Raw genomic sequence first — 23,064 nt, 5'->3', positions numbered from 1 at the left:
TTCCCTGTACAGCCAGAAAACAGGTAAAAACTCCAAGGAAAGTCCTGGAAGTGTGGGTCCAATTAAATAAAATATTTGAGAGTGGGGGAGACCATCACAGCAAGTGATAAGAGGGGGGGACTAGCTTGGGGAGGGGGAGTGTAGAGGGCTGTTGTGTGGTTAATATGTACTTATATTTCCTGAGGCTCAGAATATTCCCAGGCACTTCTGCTTCATTCACACAACTTATACTGACAGACAGACCTCCCTCCCTCCAACCCAGCCCCTACTGTCTACATATTTTGTCACAGGTTTTTATTTTTAAAACAGTTTTGCGCGTAACTGTGCCCCAGAATGTTAGGACATCAAACCCATCTGAGCAGAGGGCTGCATTACATATTGAATGAAACTATCAGCAATCAGCAGCAGATCTCCCATGGATGAGAATGGAAGGCTTATACAAAGGATGGCCAGAATATGACCCTGATATCATAGCTAAGCCTTTAGAAGTCAAAGCAAAGCACTGAACTCCCTTTCTCTGTCTTCAAAGGGAGGTGGATCGAGATAGTAACTGGTAAGTTACTAATGCATTCACCATTACTCAGTGGGACACATTTGGGTGGGAACTTTCTTCTGTCTCTGACACTTGTTTGTTTGACCACATGCATGTGCAGTTGCCTAATTTACCTCCACAATTGCAATAAGTTCAATTACCTGCCTATGCTACCTGAAAAACACATTCTTTTAATCATTACACTTCATAGTGAACTGCTCAACTGGATAAGGGCAGTTTTCCTTCTTGCTTAGAATTGCTGTTCCAGGCTGTCTAGGCTATTTTTCTTCAGCTTATTTTTGCAATCATAAAGGCAACAGTATTATATTTTTGTATAACCTTCTATATTCTGCAAAACTATTGCTAGAGCATGTAGGGAATTTGACAGCATCATTTTATGGAGTTAAATATAAAGATATTTTCAAAAATTAAAGGAAAGGGAAAGCAGGATCTATAAGCAAAGAAGGAAAGATCTTATCTCAGAGTGGATTTGGAAATAGATGGGAACAGAGTAGAGAGACACAGGAACTCCTTTCCCATTATAAGGATTACAGATGAGGTGGTTCTCAAGCTATCAGCAATAAGACAATGTTAAGGGAGAGAGGAGAAGCTGTGCTGGAGGAGCACATTGGGCTCTAATATGCCATTAGACATCAAGCTTAACCCCTTGGAGATACTGGGCACATCTATACATACAATTAATGCTACTGAATATATACTCCAGCTCAATTTGAGCCAAAGTAAACTAATCCCACATCACTGTCTACACATGTGTTTAAGCACAGCACTTTACTGCACTACTGGATACCACTTGTGTCTGACAGGCCTATCTGCCAGTACAGTAAATTAGTCTATTGTACCCTACTTGCTGAGCAGGAATAGACACTGATGCTTTACTGTGCAGCAAATTTGTCTCCTGTGTAATAAAGTATCTTGTGTAGACACACTCACTGCAACATGAGCTATACCTGTGAGGCACAATTTCTTCAAAATATTTTTCTTGCCGCCTTCAGGATATCACAACCCCTCTCCCCCCAGTGCCTGAGTGGATAGTTAAGCAAAGTTTCTGTCTTCTGCCCACTGGTTGCAGGAAACAGTTTCACCATATAATGAAGAAAGATCAGAATAAATCTCTGTGTGTTGAGAATAGCAGGGGATGCTCTTCCACCTAATTGGAATCCCAAAACTACTCTTTTATTTATACGCGTTTCCCTTGCTTTCTGTGGGTTCTGTATGTATGAATTCACTTTTATGCGATGACCCTTTTTATACCACAAATTAATTATATGCGAGGTAAATTCACTCTTATGTGATCGGTGTGGTGGAAGCCTGCAGTCAGCTGCTTTGTGCGGTGCATTTTGGGAGTGGAGGAAGAAAAACTTATTTGTGGGGGCTGAGCCATGTGGTGGTGCCCAGGCCGGTCCAGTCTGGCCCTGTCAGCACGGTGCTCTGGGAGCTGTGAGCCATGACGCCACCCAGCAGCACCACCCACAGCCACTGTTCAGGGCAGCTGGTGCCCACGCTTTTGGAGCTGCAGCTGCCCCGGGAGTGGTGTGATGCCACGTTTGTAAGTGGTAGAAATGGGTCTGGGGTCAGTACAGTCGAGGTCCTGGAACGTATCCCTATTTGGTACATTGTAAAGTGGGTTCCCTTTATGTGAATTCGAGTTATGTGCCGTTTTCCAGGAATGCATGTACAGCATAAAGCAAGGAAACCTATACTATTTTAGTATCGCTTAGTTTATACCTGAGTGTACTAGAAAAGGGCCTGCCCCTGTAAATCTGTAACTCAAACAAGTCACTCCCCTCACTTCAAAGGGGCTGCTTATCTTAATAGGGGTTACAAGACAGCCCCCAAATTTGGAGCACTCCTGATGGTGGGTGTTTTTAGTCTACAATGGGCATATTAACAAGCTCAGACCAATCCCAGCAGTCCTTACTCTGGAAAAACTTCTTTTGGCTTCTTTTGGTAGTTTTTAGCCTATAGAAAGGCTGTAGGATTTGCTCCATGACAATTAGTCAAGACTAATGAGTATTTTAAAACACTTGTAAAAATCTTCCATAAGAAAGTATACACAGAGAAGAAGAAGTTACATCTTTAGTGCTTCTTATATCTAGACACCTGAGACATTTACACCAGTTGGTGAAAAATCATTAATAGAGTTAAACACAAATAGCTAAAATAAAATAGCTGATTCTGAACACACATATTTGGCCATGCTGGGTGCACCTACATGTGCAATTAAGGTGAACCAGTAAACTCCAGAGCAGTTTGAGCCAGAGTAAACTAGTTCTGGGTGCAGCATCTACATGTGTGCCTTGGACAGCAGCAATTTGAGCTGGTGTAGAGCATTTTATCCCAGGGCTGCTCCTGCTGTGCTCTGCCCTGGGCTCTGGGTGGCAGTGGAGGGTGACAGAGGGGCTGGCTGGGGCACGAGGATGCTGAAAATGTGGACCTGTGTGGCTAGGTGGCAGGCAGCTGTGTGGCTAGGTGGCTGGTCCACTATCCAGTTATGGCAGGATTAATTAGCTACTGAGGCTTAATAACATCACGTGTGCAGACAGTGAAGTTTTACTCCTCAGCTAATTAGTCTATTAATAAAGTGCACATGTAGATGTGGCCCCTTTGTGCTATTTGAATGTACTGTTGCACAATTTTATTAATTCCAACAGATATATATAACAAGCTGTATTCAGCCGGTCCACAAAGTGGTAACATGGGATTTCCAACTTGGAACGGATCTTTCAGACACTTTATATGTAGAAGTGACTTTACTTACATGAAAAGTCTTGCATGGATCTGTGTAACAGGGGACATATGTCCTGTTTCTATGGAAGGGAGTGTAGCGAGGCACTGGGGTATACAGGATGGTGAGCCACACTGGGAGCCCAGAGAGAGGGGCTGCACATAGGACCAGGGGTCTGGAGCCCAGAGAGAAGGGTTGTGCTTGGAGCGAAGGGTCCGGGAGCCCAAAAGGGAGTTGAACATGGAACCAGGGGGCCTGGAAGCTCAAAGAAAAGGCTGAGCGAGGGGCCAGGAGTCCAAGGGCCACGTGTGTGAAGGTAACATCTTTAAGGTAATACCTGTGAGGCTTGGGATGTGGTGTAGTGGAGGAATACAGCCACACAATTTGCCCTTAAGGCTATACAGGTACCCTGCGGGGGCATAGCCAGGCTGAGAATGACCTATCAGGCATGAGGCTGGGATTTACACTAGTGGGGCCCAGGAGAGATTTGCTGTGGGAATAGAGCTGATTAAGGCTCAATCTAAGGCCTGTGGGCAGCCTCCCTTACCCAACTTTCAATAAAAACAAGGTGTGGTGGGTGAGCAATTGAGGGAGGGCAATATTAAGTCAGATCTGGGAGCCACATGAGCACCAGGGGGCATCTTGGCCACTCCTGAGGCCATAAGCCTGCTTCAGGGAAGATGGACTGAGAAGACCGTGAGGCCCCTTTAAGGGCAGCACGTCTGTGGCCAGAACAAGATGGCACTTGGATAAGGTGAACTTAGTAAAAAGGAAAGGGGCTGAGCCTAGGAAAATTCCCATACTATGAAGGGGGTGGGGAACCACAGCAGGAGGACTCCTGCCAATAGGGCAGACCAATGGGCTGATGACAGGCTGCCCTGAAAGGGTATCCAAACTCAGTGGGAGCTGAGTACTTCCAGCTGATGGGAAAAATGTGGCGTCAGTAGGGACAGCTCCAAAGCTGTGGACTTGCCTTTAGTAACTGGCCAGAGAAACAGCTGAATGAAAGAGGGAGAACACCTGTGTGTGAGCAGCAGCATAGAGCCCAATAAGGGAAGGGCTGGGCCAGCACAAAAAGCTTCCCTAGGGGAAAAAGAGGGGAAGTAACATGTAAATGACTTCAGTGAGGCCCTGGATGTCAGAGGGAAGTAGCTGTCCCTGGAGAAGTGGATAAGTCCATGCCAAAGAGGGGGAAAGGGGCTTCCAGAAGAAGGGACTGTTAGTAGGCCACTCTCACCCTCTTCTGGCTGCTGGGTATACAATGGTGGGTTAAGGGGTATGTTTAAAGGCTATTTTAGTTTACCCAGTGGGGTATGCTTGGGGATACCATGATGATGGTTTTGGTCCAGGTGGTTTTACCAACCTGGCAGGGGAGATACCCTTCTTATTGGCCTTGAATGACTCAGTGTAGTTGAGGGTGAAGGCCTGTCTCTTGCACTGTGGACAGGTTGACCCCTGAGAGAGTCTATAATGCCTCTAATGTGAGGATCTTGGCTACACAATTTAGGGGGATGGGGGACTGCCTTTGGGCATTACCTCTAGAGTGTTTCTTTGGCCTTTTGGTTGGAGGCAAGCAAAACTAGGGGGCATCTGAGCTCCAAGGCCTCCTGGCTTGGGGCTTGCACATTAGGATGCCTACCATGGATTTGGGAGTATCTGAAGCCTAGGAGGTAGGATATTTGCCAGTGGTAGTGCCACACAGACTTGAACAATTGAGCTGTGCTCAGTCAATAGAAAACAGAACTGATTTGGCCTGAGACATAATACTTTTACATACACACACACACATGCATGCGCGCATGTGCGCGTGTGTGTACTTGTATATACATATTTTTCTCCCTCTTTTCTTTTTCTTTTTTTTGTGTACTCAGGTGAGTTCAGTTGAGTTTTGGGTGTTATTGATTGGTGGCTTGGGAGTGGCTGTTAAGGGGTAGTTTGGAGGCCACACAGTATAGTGCCTGCAGGGCATTTTGCATTTTGAGTCTTGCATAGGTATACTCTGGGATGAGGCCCAAAACAATGGGCCAGAGCCAAGAGCCTCTGCTAGAGAAAAGGGAGCCAAGGCCAAAAGGCTTACGCCTGGACAAAGGGATGAGATCCCAAGGGATGAAACTTACTGACTTGGCTGGGAGACCCCACAAAATTGAGGCCAACTCTCATGAGGCATGGGTTTTGCTAGCGGGGAGGGTGGAGGCCATAAGAGTGGCCCACAAGCCACTGTATAGGCTGGTGAGGTACAGAATCCACAAGAGGCAAATTAGGAGGAGAAAGAAATGGAGAGAGACAGAGTTGGCTAGATGAGCTAGCTGCAAAATCTAGTTAGTTTAGTAACACCAGATTATTGCTCCTCCCCTTCAGATTTACAGGCAACCTCTCAAGAGATTCAGATTTCATCAAAGAATCATTTCAGGTGAATGAGAGGGGAAAAACCCTAGGGAACTGCAGGAGGCAGGGTCATCCCACCACGACAGGCAGGCTCAATCCCTCTTTTGGTCCAAGCCTGCTACAGTCTGTTATCACATGTAGAGAGAGCTTTCTACAAAAATGTGTACAGGATCAAACACTATGGTTGCCATTACTGGCTATGCTACCTTTGCATGTGACTAAGTAGGTTTTGCTATTGATGGCCTTGTTAAAGAAAGACGGTGGCAGATTTCATTGCATTCCACATGCTGATTGTTGAAGAAATAATAAATGCCTTTTTCCCCAAAGTTGGTGGAGTGTGAAGCATCTTTCCCATGAAGTGAATGAATCTGGGGATCTGTGAGGTAGATGAGGCCTTTTCCATTACCTGTCACCCAACCTGCAGAGTGAAGGAAACAGTTTAAGCACAATCATCCCATTGCTTTATTGTTTTCTGTAACTTAGGCTGGGAGACTGAGCATCCTTCTGCCAGTCTGACGTAGGGAGAACGCTACTGATATCAGATGAGTTGCTCTCAATTTTAAAACTGTGTAAGCAAAAGCAAAATATGGCCCTAACTATTGCTATCAAATTTCATGGAAAGACACAAGCAGACCAGTAGGTCCCAACAGTCTCAAATTTCTATTTTACTTCATTAAGCTCTGACAAAGAAAAAACAAAGAATAAGAGTTTGTCTAAAAACTATATGAGTGAACATAAAAAGTAGAAGGCCAGATTCTCAATTCAAACCAAAGAGAGCCATCATGGGACCTGCTAGTTACATGAAGAGAGGGAGGGTGACATCAGAGGTGCTGCTTCAGTGGTTCTTCATCATCTGAGTATCCCCTTTACAGGAGAGCTCCTCATATATAGTTTTATATATGTGGGCAACAGCCTAGCATTACAAGGGTGAAAAGGCTTTCCCTGATGCATGGAACATTATGTTAGGGAGGATTTGTTCCAGTTTGTCTCTTCTCAACAAGACAGTGAGAATGCCATGTGAGTGGTAAAGCACATGCCAAAAAATAAAGACCCTGATGTTTTCTTACATTGCTTGGATTTAAATCTTCTCTATATGCCTCTCTTGCTTTTGTAGCGTTTTAAATGGTTTGCTCTGTTTATAGAGTGTTACACTTGAGGGGAGGGAACGGGACGGGGAAGAGATACAAAAATAGTATCAGCCATAATACAAACCTTGTAGGTCAACAACCACATCTGCGGCATTGGAAAATTCATAGGAAAAGTGTCCATAGGCTAACCCATACTCTGTGGCTTTGTATTCTGTCTTTACTACTTTTGTGTTATTAGATAGCTTCACAAACTCTCCCAGGATGTAGGGCTCCACACTCACACAACCTTTTATGCACCTGCCTTCTAATATCTGAAAGAAACCAGAACATAAGTGTTACAATGATCCCACTAGAAATGAAAATGAGGACATGTCACACAACTCAGAAATCTCAGTTCTTATGTTCACTATTTCTTTTCCTCCTCAAGGAAAATGCATGTCAAGAACATCCATACTCTGCCACAGTTTGCTGTTTCCTCATCATAGCACATCTAGAAGTGGAGCTCATATCTAACAATAGATAAGACAGTGCCAGCTCTGGAAATGACAATTGAGACTGATGGGACTGGATAGCAACCAGTTCTCTAACCACCTTGATTGCAATGCAAATCAGAAACAGACTTTATGAAAATCAGTGTAAGGAGTAGGTAAAAGAACTAGAAGAATGGAAGGTCAGCAATTGGCAACTCTCCCTCATACACTGTCCATGACTGGCTGATGTAGCACTTTCTACATACTTATGGGCTTCAGTATGTTGGTGCTAAAATTGCATTAAGTTTTGCTTGCCAGTGCTCTGGTGTAAAGCAGAATCTATGGCAGCAGACTTAGCAAAAACAGTCAAGTTATTTTTTTCTGAGGTCATGTACATATTTCTTTTAAGGTATACATTAGCACTGAAGCATTAACTTCCACTCTCTACCATGCAGTGACAGAAAAATAGGATGCTGACTCTTTACAGAATAGTTTTCTTGACAATCTGTATTTGAAACACAGAGGTCAAGTAAATACTCACTTAAATGTATGACCTGGACGTACAAAACTGTACCTTTACATGGACTGGGCAGTGCTCTAGTCCTTCTGTACTGGGATAGATAGTTGCCAAATAGAGATTATTCCAGGCTATTTAGTTACCTTTGCTGAAATCCTCCCATCTTAATGCATTATATGTTTTGGGGGTAAAGCTGGGTATTTGCACTCTAGTGACTCCCATTATAATAAGTTCTGGGGTTCAATTACAAAGTAATGCAGAATAGTACAAAGCAAGGCAGATTGGTACAAATCTCAGGCTGGCCCATATGCTTCCAAGATTATTTCCTGTGCCTTCATTACTTATTCATTGTTCTATTGTGCTTTATTGACCAAATTTTTAAAAAGGCAGGTTCTTATCCCAAGGAAATGACAATCTAAAGACTTACTTCCCAACCCCCCACTTTTTTATCTGCCTAATTCCACCTGAATCAATGCAAGAATAATAAGTGAGCAGGATTTGACTCTGATTCTGGGCCTGTTACATATATGCCACGGAACAAATGAATCTGTGAAAGATCAAATCAGACAAGAAGTCAGCAAATATGAACCCTTATATCAACATCATAAGAAGAAGAAAGATACAGTGGTTTGGACATGTAACAAAAAGGCCTGGCGCCCTTACCATCACTATCCTGTAGGGTGCTGTGGGTAGACAAAGAAGAGGAGGAAGACCTAGGACAAACTGGACCACCAACATCAAAGACTGGATGGGATTAGAACTGACTGATTGTACAAGGATTGCACAAGACTGATGGAGGAAAGTTATTGCTACATCAAAGGGGCCCCAGCAGTTGATGTGGCCTCAGGACTGACTTGACTTGACTATATATAGGCCAAGTTTTCAAGAAAGGCCTCAGGGATGCAACTGCTACAATCAGATGTTTACCTGCTAGCTCATGCAACTCTCATGCTTCTATGTACAAATTTGCTAAGGCCTAATCAAGTTGAGCAACACCTAAACCAGCTGGCTAAGTGATTCTCTGCCTAGCAGACCTGAAGTTTGGCACATAAAACACAGGAGACATGCTTTTGCCAGGTGCGCCCATTTTGCCCTTCCTTGAAAAAATGTGCATCTAGGCTTAGGCATTTTCCATCTTCTAAATGATCAAACAAACCCCCACATCCAGGATTATTTTTTTGACCAAAATATTGAGGGAGGTGATGCTCCCCCTCTATGCGGCATTGGTCAGGCCACAATTGGAGTACTGTGTCCAGTTTTGGGTGCCACACTTCAAGACACGGAGAATCTGGAGAGGGTTCAGAGGAGGGCCACTCACATGATTCATAGCCTCCATGAAAGACCCAATGAGGGGAGGTTGAGGGATCTAGATCTCTTCAGCCTTCACAAGAGATGGCTGAGAGGAGACCTTGTAGCTGGCTATAAGTTTATCAAGGAAGGACAACAGGGAGTTGGAGATGCGCTATTTACCAGAGCGCCCCAGGGAGTAACTAGGAACAATGGGTGCAAACTAGTGGAGAGTAGCTTCAGGTTAGACAATAGGAAGAAATTTTTTACAGTAAGGGTTGCCAGAATCTGGAATGGGCTTCCAAGAGAGGTGGTACTATCACCTAGTTTGGAAGTCTTCAAGAGGAGGCTTGATAGTCACCTGGCTAGGGTCATCTGACCTTGGTCCTCTTTCCTGCCAGGGGCAGGGGGGTTGGACACAATGATCCTTTGTGGTCCCTTCTGACTACAATGTACGAATCTATGAATCTATGAAAACGTGAAATGCAGGGGTGCCAAAGATATGGCCCATAGCCATTTCACCTGGGTCATGGAGCTCCTAGAGTGGGCAAGGCAAGTGGAAGTGGACCCACTGACAAATTCCCAGCTATGCAGCTTCTCTGGAGATACATATTGGTGACAGGTGAGGTTGAGAGACAGCTGCAATAATTCCTGTGTTGCTGCTTATGCTTACTCCTTTGCTGCTGCTGGGTACAGATTCTGCTCATGAAGCTTCTTGCAGTCCAGATCCAGCCTAGGGGCCCCAGTGAGTTTGACATCCTTGATGTAATATAATTTCTCTTTTAGTGTATTGGACACAAATGACTTAGTGCTGTTGTTTGGAATGATGATATATTTACAAGTGGTTCACTGTTTGGCATGCAGAGACCGGGTAACTCTCCTTGTCTTATACTCTGACTTCAGGGTATCAAATTCCTCTGGCCCTGTGGGTTGGGTGAATGGTGCAGGGCCAGCCTATAGATCAGAAAAATGGTGCAGGGATGGTCCACAGGTCAGAGTGGGCCTATAAACCAGCCCTGTATGCTGGATCCAGCATGCAGGGATGGCCTGGTGCAGGCACTATGTGGTGTGTGCAACTTGGCTCAGCCTGGCCTGGGTTCCATGTGCAGCATATAGCTTGGTCCAGTGTGGGCGCTGTGTGCAGTGAGCAGCCCTGCATACCATATGCAATGTATATCCGCTCCAGCCCATGTTACATACAACACTGGGCTGATCCAGTGTGCACCACAGGCAGCATGTGGGTTCACTTCATGGGCAGCACTGTGGGCTGGATCCAGCCTGCGACCATACCTTTTTCACCCCAGCTCTAACTCTCCCTATTGTTCTGCAGATTGCAGAAGAAACATTGGTCATTTCCTGCTGGCTTTTTTATGTTCCCTGCTTCAGGTGACTTGTCTGTAGCCCTCAGGGCAGGGGTTCTTACCAGAAGCACTGCAGAAGGAATGTAGAAGATTTGTGTTGGGATCTTTTGCTCGTACAGCCTTTTGTTGAATTCTGTCACGTAGTACTGAGCTGTCATTTGTCGTTCCACATCATTGAAATGATGAAGTAGTCCTTTTTCTTCTTTATACTCCTTCCCAATATACCTAAATAATAAAAAGCAAACAGCATAGTCAGCTCAGCCTTGGGCAGATGGCAGTAAGGGAATGTGATGCAACATGTCACTATAAATTAAAATGGGGTAGGCCAAAGGCAAAGTTCTTTATTGGTAAGTCTTACTTAAAATTACTTAAAAGTCTTACCAAGGCACAAACTGAACTTAGGCTAGCTATGGGGATTAGGGACAACAAAAAGTCCTTCTTTAGATATGTGGGAAGTAGGAAAAAGAACAAGGATAGTATTGGGCCCCTGAGAGATCCAACGGGGCAACTGATATCAGATGCCCAAGAAAGGGCCAATCTCCTAAATTACTTTTTTGCATTGGTTTTTCACCCTTCCACGAGGATCACACTGCCAGGAATGGCAGAAACCAATTTGGGAGTGGGTGACGGGCCCAAAATCGATGTGGATCAGGTGAGGGAACACCTTGAGAAACTGGACATTCGTAAGTCCACAGGCCCAGACAGAATGCTCTCGAGGGCCTTGAAAGAGCTGGCAGACATCACTGCATCCCCCTTGGCAGGGATATTTGAAAAATTGTGGTGCTCGGGTGAGTTCCCGGATGACTGGAAAAGAGCCAACATGGTCCCTATCTACAAGAAAGGGAGGAGGGATAACTTGGGGAATTATAGACCAATCAGTCTGATGTCCGTCCCTAGAAAAATCCTGGAGAAAATTATCAAGGGATCCATGAACACCAGACTAGCGGAGGGCAAGCTTCTGAATGCCAGCCAATGTGGCTTTGTGACTGGCAGGTCTTGCCTGACCAACCTCATCTCCTCCTGTGACCAGGGAACATATGCCCTGGTCACAGGAGGAGATGATGTGAACATCATTTATCTGGACTTCAGGAAGGCCTGTGACCTAGTTCCCCATGATGTCCTCATGGTTAAGCTGGGGAAATGTGACCTTGATCATCATATGGTCCGATGACTAGGCAACTGCCTATGGGGTCAGACCCAAAGAGTACTAGCTGAAGGGAGCAAATCAACATGGCGCAGGGTTACTAGTGGAGTCCCTTGGGGCTCAGTACTCTGGCCAGTACTCTTTAACATTTTCATCAACGATCTAGATTCGGGAGTCGGATATGAACTGGCCAAGTTTGCGGATGATACCAAATTATGGGGGAGGGCCATCACACTGCAGGACAGGCTGAGAATACAGGCCAACTTGAACACACTCTCAAGGTGGGCTGACCAAAACCTGATGGTCTTAAATACAGAGAAGTGCAAGGTGCTGCACCTCAGTAGGAAGCACCTTCAGTATACTTACAGGCTCGGCAGTGGTATGCTTGCTAGCACCATGACCGAAAGGGATTTGGGGGTCTTGATGGACCACAAGATGAATATGAGTCACCAATGTGATGCAATGGCGGGTAAAGCTAACCAAACTCTGGCGTGCATCCACTGATGCATCTCAGGCAAAACCAGGGAAGTCATCCTCCTGCTTTACTCAGCCCTGGTGAGACCGCAGCTGGAGTACTGCATCCAGTATTGGGTCCCCCACTTCAGGAAGGATGTGGAGAAGCTTGAGAGAGTCCAGAGGAGAGCCACTTATATGATCCAAGGCCTGGAGGGAAGGCCATAAGAGGAGAGGCTGAGGGACTTGGGACTCTTTAGTCTGGAGAGGAGAAGGCTCAGGGGGGACTTGGTGGCAGCCTACAACTTCATAAGAGGGGTACATCAGGACCTGGGAAAACATCTGTTCACCAGAGCTCCCCAAGGGATAACAAGGTCTAACAGCCATAAACTCCAGGAAGGCTGATTTATACTAGACATAAGAAAAACGTTATTTACGGTGCATGTGTCCAGGGTCTGGAAAAAACTCCCCCAAGAGGTGGTGCAAGCACCTACTCTGGACTCCTTCAGAAAATAGCTGAATTTATTTCTTGCTGGGGTCACTTGATCCCAGCTGACTTCCAGCCTATGGCTGGACCCAATGATCTCATAAGGTCCCTTCCAGCCCCTAATGTCTATGAAATCTATGAAATTACAAAGAGAAAGTCTTTTCCTAGCCCTTAACCTTGTGCTCATGAACCACCTCTGTTCATATTTGGACTCCAGCAAAACACTCTTATACAACCTTCTGGATATCTTGCAAGGCCCTGCAAAATTAAGGTGCTTGCTTATACCCAACTTGGAATGAAATTAGTTGAGTTGGTTTTATTTCCTATTCAGCTGTACCTGGGCATGGCCACACTCATTTCAGGTTAAGAGTGTCCTATAGGGATTTAGTTTAAATCAGATAGTGGACACTTTTAAACCAAAATAAGAATGCTAAAAAACAGTTATGTAAAACTCATTTAATTATTGCAGTACAAGCATATGTGTAGGCAAAAGCATATGTGTAGGCAAATCCAAAGTCATAACGGGAAAATGAAGAATACATATGGCTGTGTCAGATAGCATAGCAATGCAGCTCATTCTTTTCCAATACCCTGTCTCTTTGAAAAGATCATAATTTGAGAATCACACTGGATAACAAGTTTTTTTTTCCAGGGGTACGTTAATCAGGATCAATATGATGACCAAGAGCTTCAGAAAAGTTTTATAACAGCCTTTTGCTTCAGGGTATTAGCCAGTTTCTACCCTAGGGAAGATTAGGGAAGGCAAACCTTTCCCTGGTAACATAATGGCTTACAGCTTCCTACAGTGTGTTTTCTTGCACATTCTTTTAAACGATCTGATGCTGGCCACTGTTAGGAAGGACACTGGACAAAGTTAAGCACAGTTTGATGATCTACAGAAATGTCTTTTTTTCCTACAGTGGTGTCTACAAGGTAAACCTATCATTTCCAGTAGCTGTAAAGCATGTTGTGCTAATCTGATGGAAGCAGTATGTCCATGTCCACCTGAAGCTTCAGACGGGCTAATTAGCATGGTTGAGTGACAGGGCAGTTAGCTTTCCCACATAGTAATCGGTCTACTTGGACTGCCATGCAGATGCTGCTGCACTGCAGCAATGCAGTGTGCTTGTGCCAGGTACAATACAGTGCAGCATTCATACTGATTAAATATTTCACACCAGCAATTTGTACCCCATCAGTACCTTCCCAGTGTTTCTTCTTGATGCAAAAAGTGTATCCAAAATGCATTCCTTTGTTTGCCTTCCTTTGCCACACTCAGGTAGTCTCCAATATATACAGCTGTTTCCTGGCCTGTCCACAGACCAGATTTCTTAGAGTATTTCAAAAGAAGAGCAGCTACAAGAAGGCAGATCCACAAATATGATTAGAGATTGTTCAATATCAGTAACCAAGGATGAATCATGAGTGCTGTCAGGTTATCCTGGTGGGATCAGGAAACACCAAGCCTCCAAGACCTAGTATGTCCTGCACTAAGTGCCTACAGCTTATTACACTGACCTGTTGAAATAGCATCTTTTGAAAGTCATATGGTTATAAGTTTCATCTCATAGGCCACATCTAGATGATCAGGGGTGTGTGCTTGCAGTGACACAGATGGTAGTGGCACTAATTTGTGCCGCTACTTTCTGCCACAGAGCATGCCCCTGCATGTGCACTTTGTTGCGGGACACATTGTCCCACCTGGAGCAAACCACCCTTGCCCAGATCCTCTGAGCTCTTCAGCCATAAAGAGCTGGAGGCTGGGGCCAGCACTTGTGCTGGCCCACCAGTATTACCTGGTGTCCTGGTGGCATGCTGGAGCAGCAACGACACAACTCAGGAAACACAGATGCCTGGCTGGCAGCCAGAGCATTGCTTTGGAGGGCCAGGCCTCCATTTGTGCTGGTGAACACTTTTTTTGTGTGCATTTTGCCGTTTTTTCTTGCTACTGGGAAATTCCAGTAGCAAATTTTGTCACATGGTGCACATTTTAACAATCACCACATGCAGTTTGCGGCACCACAAACCACATACCCCTGCTCATCTGGATGTGGCCATGGAGTTGAAATTCATACAGTTTTGAGTTATGATGGTAATATAAAGAAAAATAACCAGCTTTGGCAGGACAGCACAATGTACAGTTACTTTTAGGGTAGCAAGCTGCTCTTGCACACATCTAGCATACTAATAAATATTTAAGTAGTGGTAAAGTATAATAAAGTACAAAAAAGAAACAGAAAGAAACAAAGACACTTTAGCCTTGTTTGTAGTGGCTAGGTATTTTCATCTTTTCTGAACACAGACTATATAATGTTGAAAAATAACAGAGTTCATGGGTATTTATCTATAATTATGTATATGAATAATAAGAATATTCAGAATAAAAATAAGTTAATACTAACAATTTTTTTACAAGGGATATAAAACTTTGTGCTGCAGGGCTTAACCAACCTACTGTTAGAGAATAGGATGAGAAGTTCAGTGAGGGCAGATTATCCCACAGTTGCCTATTATGGGGCTTTCAGAAAACTTTTTTTCTGAAGCTTTTGGTATGGGAGGTCAGGACAACTAAGGCTCTGAACTAAAATAACAGTTTGAGCTGTGTGGGAAATAGTCTTCCTACCCTCTTAGAACTATCTAGTTTCCAAACACTTTTTCTTTTTCAAATAAAGTCAAAGTCAAAATCTTAAATAAAATCAGATGGGATCAACAGAAATGTTTCAGTTCATTAATTTAAAATGGTTGGTTTCAATTATATACATCCTTTTTTCAAATCTTTTTACTGTAACGTAACTTACGCCTTGAAGTGAAAAGTCATTTTGAACCCCAAAACTGAAGCTCATATTTTGGAATGCCAAAACAGAATAGTTCTGTAGTTTCAATACTTATAATTTCCACAAGTATTTTGAAATGAGAAATTCACTGAGAAATTCATTCATTTCCCACAGAAAGTTCTAGTTTTAATGAATTGATAGTTTTTAACTAAAAAAAAAATCAAAAAAATTTCATCTGAAAGTTTTGTTATTGAAAATCTCTGTGTTTCTATGGGGTTTTGCTGATAGACTACACTGACATAATTTATTTTGCCTGCAAGATTTCAGCCTAGGATTTCAGAGGAGGTAGATTACTGAATTTCCCAAAGAAAGAAAGTTCCTGAAACTGCCAATGAAAGAAACTGACACTGTAGATTAAATTATGATAATAGCCCAGCACATCTGCTAAACATGATGAAAAGCATCTATGCAAACTGGCATCTCTTTGCCAAGCAGATCTATTGCCTGCCTGTTGTGAATTCAGTTTCACTTTTGAAGTAAAAATTCATTTTTACCCATCTTTTTCCTGTTTACCGCAGTGGAAGTAATCTGGCTATGAGAAACGTATGTGGACTTGATTGCTTTTTGGACATAATAACGAAACTGCCAACAAAGTTCCAGTCACAGGGCTGTAGTGTCCCTAAATAATACCTGTGTAGCCCCCATGAAGGCAATGAGGATAGATATTGCATATGATAATGTTGAACAGACATAATAAAGACTGTCTTTTGGTAAGTTAAATCCCCATCACTGGTAACACATGAGAAGCCGGAGAGAGCACAGTTTAACTACTAAATCCCAGGTTGAGTTTACTGAGCTTTAAGTTAGAAGAAAACATTGTTTAACTGGCAAACTGGCTACTACTATTCTGTAATCAGAAAGAAATGAGTGAGGAACTTATGGCACCATTTTTAAGTGGTGACTCTTTGGATTAGAAGCAGGCTTTAAACAGGGGCTATCTGCTGCAGTATTCATACTTATTAACTCTGGGAGTACCAGATTCCTTAGTTTCAGAGGCTGATAAGAGTTTTATTGGAATAAACAAAATATAAAGGTAGCAAATTCTACAGGAACATGAGCCAAATGAAAAATGATTGAGGGATTTTGGCAGCAGGTAAAATATAACTTGTGTTTCTTAAAGAATGACATTTAAATATAACAGTAAATGCAGTGGATAACTAAAGCAAAACATTATTCTTTCCTGCCTGCTTCTTTCCTGAGTGAAGTCAAGATACTGTGGGAAAGGAAGAGCCTAAAAATACCCAAAGCCTTGAGAAATGCATGCTGCTAATAAAAAAGGAGAAACTTGATTCTGTGGCCTCTGCTTACACAAGTAGGCCTCATTCACACACAATTTCATGCATCTTTCAGGCCAGAAGGGCGCAATCCCTAGTCTATTCTGACCTAAATTATTGGTGTAAGGCCCTGATGATAATCAATGTACAACTGTTATTTTACAAGACCAGTGCTCTGAACTCTGATGCAGAAGGCCTGAACGTATATACACATGAGTAAGTGCCCAAAGATTAGACCCCAGATTTCCTTCTGACACTTATATCTCTCTTTCAGGGTCTTGTAACATGCTCATCACCGTAGTATGAGGACCAGCATGTATGCAATATGAAATACACTTGAGGCTTGAACTTTCCACTTTATGGAAAGCATGAACTTTCTACCTATGATTAGTATATGTTGGAATACAATATATGGACCAAGGGGAGATGGTACTTACAATATGCTTGATGCAGATGATTAGCTTTGAATATTCCGGTAGGTTTCAGTCTCTGCACAAGCCAGTTATGCTCAGCAACTGACAAGAGCTTCTCATATTCATCGTCCCTCAGAAAGCGAGCTTCTAGGATTTGTTCCTTGCTTCTCCCAGACACAGAAACAAAAGAGCTCCCACTGGAGTTCAGAAATGATGGACTTTCTAATTCAGAGAAACTGCTGGAAAACTGAGATGATTTATACCATGATTTCATAGAGGAACTTGAACTGTGGCTTCTGTTCAGAATGTTCCTGAGATTTTCACCTTCATCCTCCTCAGTGGTAGCACAGTCATGGAAGTGGTCAGTTACTGATTTCTTCCTCCCTGATAATGAAGCCCTAGTTTTATCCCGGTGGCTAGCCCGATGCCTTGAAACACTGATGGCAGGAAAATTGTTTACTGAGCTCCCACTATTGCTACAAGCAAATTCCCAGTCATCCACTGTATCTGCTTGGGTATCAACTTCAGATATTTCAAAGGATCCATTTCCAGCCATGGCAGCAGAAGATTTTTTAATCCAATCATCTACAAAGGAATCAGTGGCCATTTCTGGCTTGTTTGTAGGTTTAGTAGAAAACACCTTATCTATAGTTATGTGTGGCTCAGCTGATAGATCCTCTGTAGAGTCTACAGTTTCTCCTTCTGGGTCAATCCACCTATAGTTATTTCTTGATAATGGTTTTGGGACTCTGTTAAATCTTCCCACATCTCTTACATTTCCACTCTTGATGCTGTTGGGAGAAGGACTGTGAATAACACTGGCGTCTCTGTTGCTGTCCTTGGTTCTGGAATCAGTTTCTGCTGAGGGGTCAACTCTTTCAAAGGATTTTCATTCTGTCAAGCAAGAGGAACCTACCTCCTTGTCAGATCTTTTGGGACTAGAAGGATGAGGATCCAAGAAAGAAACAGCACTGTTTTGGCAATCTATGCTGTTGACCACCTCCGCTTTCTGTTCTGAAGCATCCCTTTCATGTTCTGTCCTCCTGAAGAGCCCTTCTCTACAGTCTGAGGGTGCAGTCTTTAGCCTGTTAGTTGAGGGTCCATTTTTCTTTAAAGGACACTGGGGAGAACCTGACCAGCTGCCCTGAGGCTCTTGAAGAGAGAGATGATGAGTTCTGGAAGACAGGTTACTAGCCTGAACATCTTCCTCAGCAGCTTCAGAAATGGCTGTGCAACACTTCTCAGCCACTGAGCCCTCTTCCCATTTCTGCCCTTCTCTAGGCAGCTCACTGTTGTTATCAAAATCTATCTCCTCCCAGCTGGTAGAGGAACTTGATTTTGACAGCTTGCTCCAAGACTTTAAAGAGCTGGTAGTTTGACTTCTGCTTTGCAACTTGTTTCTTTCATTATTTGCTTCTCCGTTTAATGGCTCAATCTCCATCTCTTCCTTAAGGGAGACTTTCACTGCACCAGAACTGGTCCATTTCCTTCTTGTTTGGCCACTGAGCCTCTCATGGCCTCTTCTGGCTTTTTGTGAGGCAGAGGCTTTGGCAGTATCTTTCCTACAGCACCCTCTTTCTTCAGTGTTACACACTGTGTCTATATTTTTGGTTTCTGTTTTCAAGGCAGTGATACATGCTCCTGCTTTGGACTCTCCTAGCTGCTTTTTATGGCTCCTGCAAGTGTTTTCAAACACTTCACACACTGACCTATGATGCTGGGAATGCATTTCAAGAAGTTTCTCAAAGTTCACTTCACCACACAAGACAGGCTTTTCCACACTGCTTTTGTAGCTGTCTGGAACATAAGACCTGGCATCTGAATTAGGGAAGCTCTGCACTTGTAAACGCTCCCTCACAGACATGATCAGAGTCATGATCTCCTTGGAAAGCATTCCTTTGTCTTGTTCTTCTGTAAATGAAGTGATGTAAATGTACAGTTTCTCCATGGCTTCTATACATAGGCATCTCACCTCAGAGAGGCTCTCACTTTCCCCATAGAGCTGTCGATGCACAGTTGTAAGGCAGAAAGCTGCTTTAACAAAACTGTGAAGCTCTTGCTTGCTGGTTATGGGGTCATTATCCTTCTTGGTGAGAAGGCCAATCTCAAAGGATTCCTTAGCTTCAGACAAATAGAACATTTTCCTCTCTGGAGGGCATTCACTTGAGTGACTATAGGACAGTAAACATGCCCCACGGATGTTCTGAAAAGGAAAATGGATTAGAAGCCAATGAATTAAAAATATAGTAATGTGCTTCAAACCAACATTAAAAAATGCTTGTTTTTGTGGATTTCAAAGTGCACATGCCAGCTCTCATCATCAACTTCTGCATTTCTAGAAAATAATCATCACCTTTTAAATTCATTTAGAATGGCAGGTAGAGTGCAATATTAATTTGAAAATCATCACTGCTCTTGGGGATGTGTTTCTCTGCTCTTTTTCTCTCTATTTGGTTTTGGAAGGTAGCTGGGAGCCAGCATATGTAAACCACACAGATGAGCATCCCAAATAATAGAGAGTTGGCCATCTGGCTATAGATCTATATTTTATGGCCATGGTCCAAGCTCTTTGAAAGCATATGCAGCACTAACTTCTAGGAAGTGCTAACTTCTGATATCACACTTACCACTGCTGTGAGCACAAAAAGTGGGGTATACTGGCTGTAGGTAGCTGCCAGCTTACAGGCTTCAGCAGCTGACAGTAAGCGATGGTCAGACTCTTGGAGAAGGCTCTGTTGAAATAGCAGAAGGGAAAATGATCCAGACACTAATTTTCTTTTTTAAAAAGAGAGTTAATTTTGATTTTCCTTTTTATGAGAACCAAAATCATAACAATTTGCTGTTAGCTGGACTCCACAACTGTAGGTCCTAACTTTAATTTAAAATAAACACCTTATGGTATAGGACACCTTTACCTACTTATAGCAGCTTTTGAATACCTGTCTCCCTGACAATCTGGTGCAAATTATGTGGGAAGTATTAATGAGGCAGAAAAATCACAGGAAATGCTGGCCTTTCTCCTTTCCTCTTAAAATCATACTCAACATGACAAAACATTAACCTGAAGAAGTCATAAGGAGAAAGCTACTTAGAGAAGTTATTGCCCCAACTTTCACAGAAAAGCTACATATGTTTAAATAAAAGAACTATTAAAGAGTACGTAGAATAAATATTCCTGCTTTTATAATGATAGATTTTTGTTCAGGAAATGGTGTGTGTTGGGGGTGGAGAGGGGGGGCAAGTAACCATTAAAAATACTCCAGACAGCTCATTACTGAAGGCAATGGCAGAGATGGTGGGGAAGGGAGTAGTTTCAGAATCAACACATGAGAGTGTTATCTACAGTAACTATTGAAATCAGTGGGCCTGCCCTCCTTGCAGGGCTTAGCTGTGGCTCAGCTCTGGAAGTGATGAAAACTAAGTCAGGATTTGGTCCAATGTTGACAAAATGCTGCACTTTGGCAGTCAAAACAAAGGAACTCAGATTATGAATTTAAATAGGGAGGCCTACTGCAGTGTTAATTTGGCTAGGGATTTTATGCAAGTCATTTGAAGTCATTGATAAATTAAGCTACATATCTAACTAAAAAACAGGGGAAGAAGGTACTGAACATGGGTAACACATACAAATTAAGATAGGATCTTAACTTTTACATACCTTGAATTCTTGTGACTTTAAGTGTGGAGCCTTACTATATATATTTATACAGTTCCATAGAAATTTTGCCTGAACAAGCACTGGTTTCAGCCTGCAAGTCTTGCCTTTGTGTGGAAAAGAATGGAAGTTCAAGTTTTTTTCAGTGCAATGCTCTAAGCAGTTTGCACTTCTGGGTTCAGGGAACACACTCTTCTCAAGTTGTTTTGTTTGGCCCCCTCTACACATTACAGGTATGGTGCAACTAACTGCTTAATTGTGCAGTTACCTTAAGACCAGCTACTCATGCCAAGTGGCTATTACATGAGAAAAAGTTCCAACCAGCTGAAGTTAGACCTCAAAAATGTGTACTGACTTTATAGCTGGTTGCTATTGAGCTTTAATTTGCACTTGTAGCAGGGTCTCCCCTGCAGCTGAGAGCCTCATCAGCTGACAGGGCTCCCAGCTGCAAGGGTGCATTATGTCCAGCATGAAATCTTTGAGTCCTGGGGATTGAGGCAGCAGTGATGCCTCAGGCTCAGGGGTTCCATGCAGGCCCTGAGTGCTAGGGATCACAGCTACCTTGATCCACAGTCTTGGAAGTTTTATGCATCCCTGAGCCCTTGGGATCAAGGCTACCATGGATTCCTAGGGCCCATGGGTTTCACACACCCCTGAGCTTGGGAAATTGCAGCTGCCCAGCCCCAACGGTCCCACCAACTGGCAATAAAATGAGCTGGAATTTAATGCGCAATCCTACAATAGTGCCTCCTACCATGCATGTGAGATTGTGACAGGATGTGTGATTGTGTAAACTGTGCATTAGATCCCATTGTGCCTTTATCTCTGCATGTAGAGGGAAGCCTTAGATATACGTTCATTATGGGCCAAATCCTGAGATGCACAGAGTGCTCTCACTCACTTACAACTTAATAACCTCCTTAATCAGTTAAACCTCAGTGATTACACCGGGGGTGGGCAAAATGGAGGATCCAGCCAGAGGTTGGACTCCATTCCCCAGCTGTCCCTGCCTGTGCCGCTGTGGCTGGTCTCCATGGAGATGCCAGGAGTGGCACTTCCGTCACAGCGCAGGGCCAGGGTTTCCATGAAGACTGGCCCCAGCAGTGCTGGCAGGGCGTGTGGCTGGGCAGGGAGTTACTCTGCGGCCTGGGCTGGGGTTGGGATCTAGAAGTGGTGACAGCATGGTCCAGAGCTGGGGCTGAGCCACGATCCACTATCTGCGTGCTCTTGCCTGGGGCATGTGGGCAGTGGATCGCAGCCCTGCCCTGGTTCTGGACCACAGTCACCGCAAGATCCCAGCCCCAGAGCAGCTCCTCACCCAGCTGTGCACCCTGCCAGTGCTGCTGGGGCCGATCTCCATGAAACCCTGGCCCTGCACTGTCACAACACCCCAGCTCCTGGGGTCTCCATGGAAACCAGCCACAGCAACAGGGACAAGGGCTGCTGGGAAATGGAGTCCGCTGAAGGCCCAGGCGGGACTTTGCTATAACGTCACTGAGGATTAGAACCTAGTAAGCACAGAGTCTGGATTTTAGGATTTGTAGATAATCACTACCTCTAAGGTTTAGCTCCATAAGAGGATTCAATCATCACAATGAGACTCTCTGTTGACAGGAGTAGGGTACAGACCAGCTATCCCAATGACTGGATCTGCAACAATTTTTTCTTTTTTTTTGTAGTCTACCATGTTCACCTTTGCTGCCTGTGTAAGTTTAAACTATGTCCAACCTTGTTCTTAGAAACTGTTCACAATGTTCCTTTAATTTATTCTAAAAGAAAGGGAAAGATCTTTTTTTTTAGGGGAAATAAACTCTTTCACTGGAGTCCTGGGGGAAACAGCAGCATTCTCAGTGCAAAGCCAAGAGCAGGACATGTGGATGAGCGTGGTACAGCTACATAAAGGGAATTCTCGGACATAAATATTTACCAGATCAACCTCCGAAGTGTTTTTAAAACGAATATAATCTTTCTCACTCATGGAAACAAAGATGTCCGCCATAATACCCAATGATGTAGCAACTCCCTGGGAAAGAAATAAAAATAAGTTTTATTTCCCTCCTCCCCTTTTTATTATCTGTTTTTATTTAATGCTTACAATGTGCTTGGTGCTCTGAAAGAAGCAATGATAGAAACAGAGAAGAGAGGACAGGACTGGAAATTCAGAGATGAAACATTTGGTTGGATTTTGGTTAGTCAGATTATCATACACCTGTAGGCAAAGCAGAAAAATAAGTACTAACATAGAATGGCAAATGTCAGGCCACCACCTCAAACCTACAACTTTGGCGTGGCTTGACCAGCACAGCCACTCAGCCCAGACTGCCACCCTACAACTTGGCATAACCTTACCTTTTATATTTTATGACTTTTGAATTACCATCTTTATTTTAAGAATATATTAGAGGATGGTACAAAACA

General features: G+C 43.6%; 1 protein-coding gene and 1 long non-coding RNA gene across 2 annotated transcripts in view; one reads left to right on the top strand and one right to left on the bottom strand.

The window, feature by feature from the left end:
• The first annotated feature begins 279 nt into the window (after positions 1–279).
• On the top strand, positions 280–5,060 carry LOC109301089. Its single transcript, XR_002098427.1, has 3 exons — positions 280–290; positions 1,623–1,628; positions 4,654–5,060. It is a non-coding gene; the product is annotated as an uncharacterized LOC109301089 (long non-coding RNA).
• Positions 5,061–5,093: 33 nt separating this feature from the next.
• The window catches only part of ALPK1 (alpha kinase 1), a 66,338-nt gene continuing 48,367 nt past the window's right edge, over positions 5,094–23,064 (bottom strand). Inside the window, 7 exon segments of the mRNA XM_019521981.1 lie at positions 5,094–6,081; positions 6,876–7,062; positions 10,449–10,611; positions 13,673–13,826; positions 17,016–19,194; positions 19,619–19,723; positions 22,574–22,669. Coding sequence (XP_019377526.1) covers positions 5,882–6,081; positions 6,876–7,062; positions 10,449–10,611; positions 13,673–13,826; positions 17,016–19,194; positions 19,619–19,723; positions 22,574–22,669 — 3,084 coding nt within the window. The 3' untranslated portion in view covers positions 5,094–5,881.

This window comes from Gavialis gangeticus, unplaced genomic scaffold, assembly GCF_001723915.1.
Source record: "Gavialis gangeticus isolate Ggan-Ray unplaced genomic scaffold, GavGan_comp1, whole genome shotgun sequence".
In the NCBI taxonomy this organism is placed as follows: domain Eukaryota; kingdom Metazoa; phylum Chordata; order Crocodylia; family Gavialidae; genus Gavialis; species Gavialis gangeticus.
The sequence above is the reverse complement of the archived record's forward strand: the minus strand, read 5'-3'. Positions and strand labels throughout refer to the sequence as shown.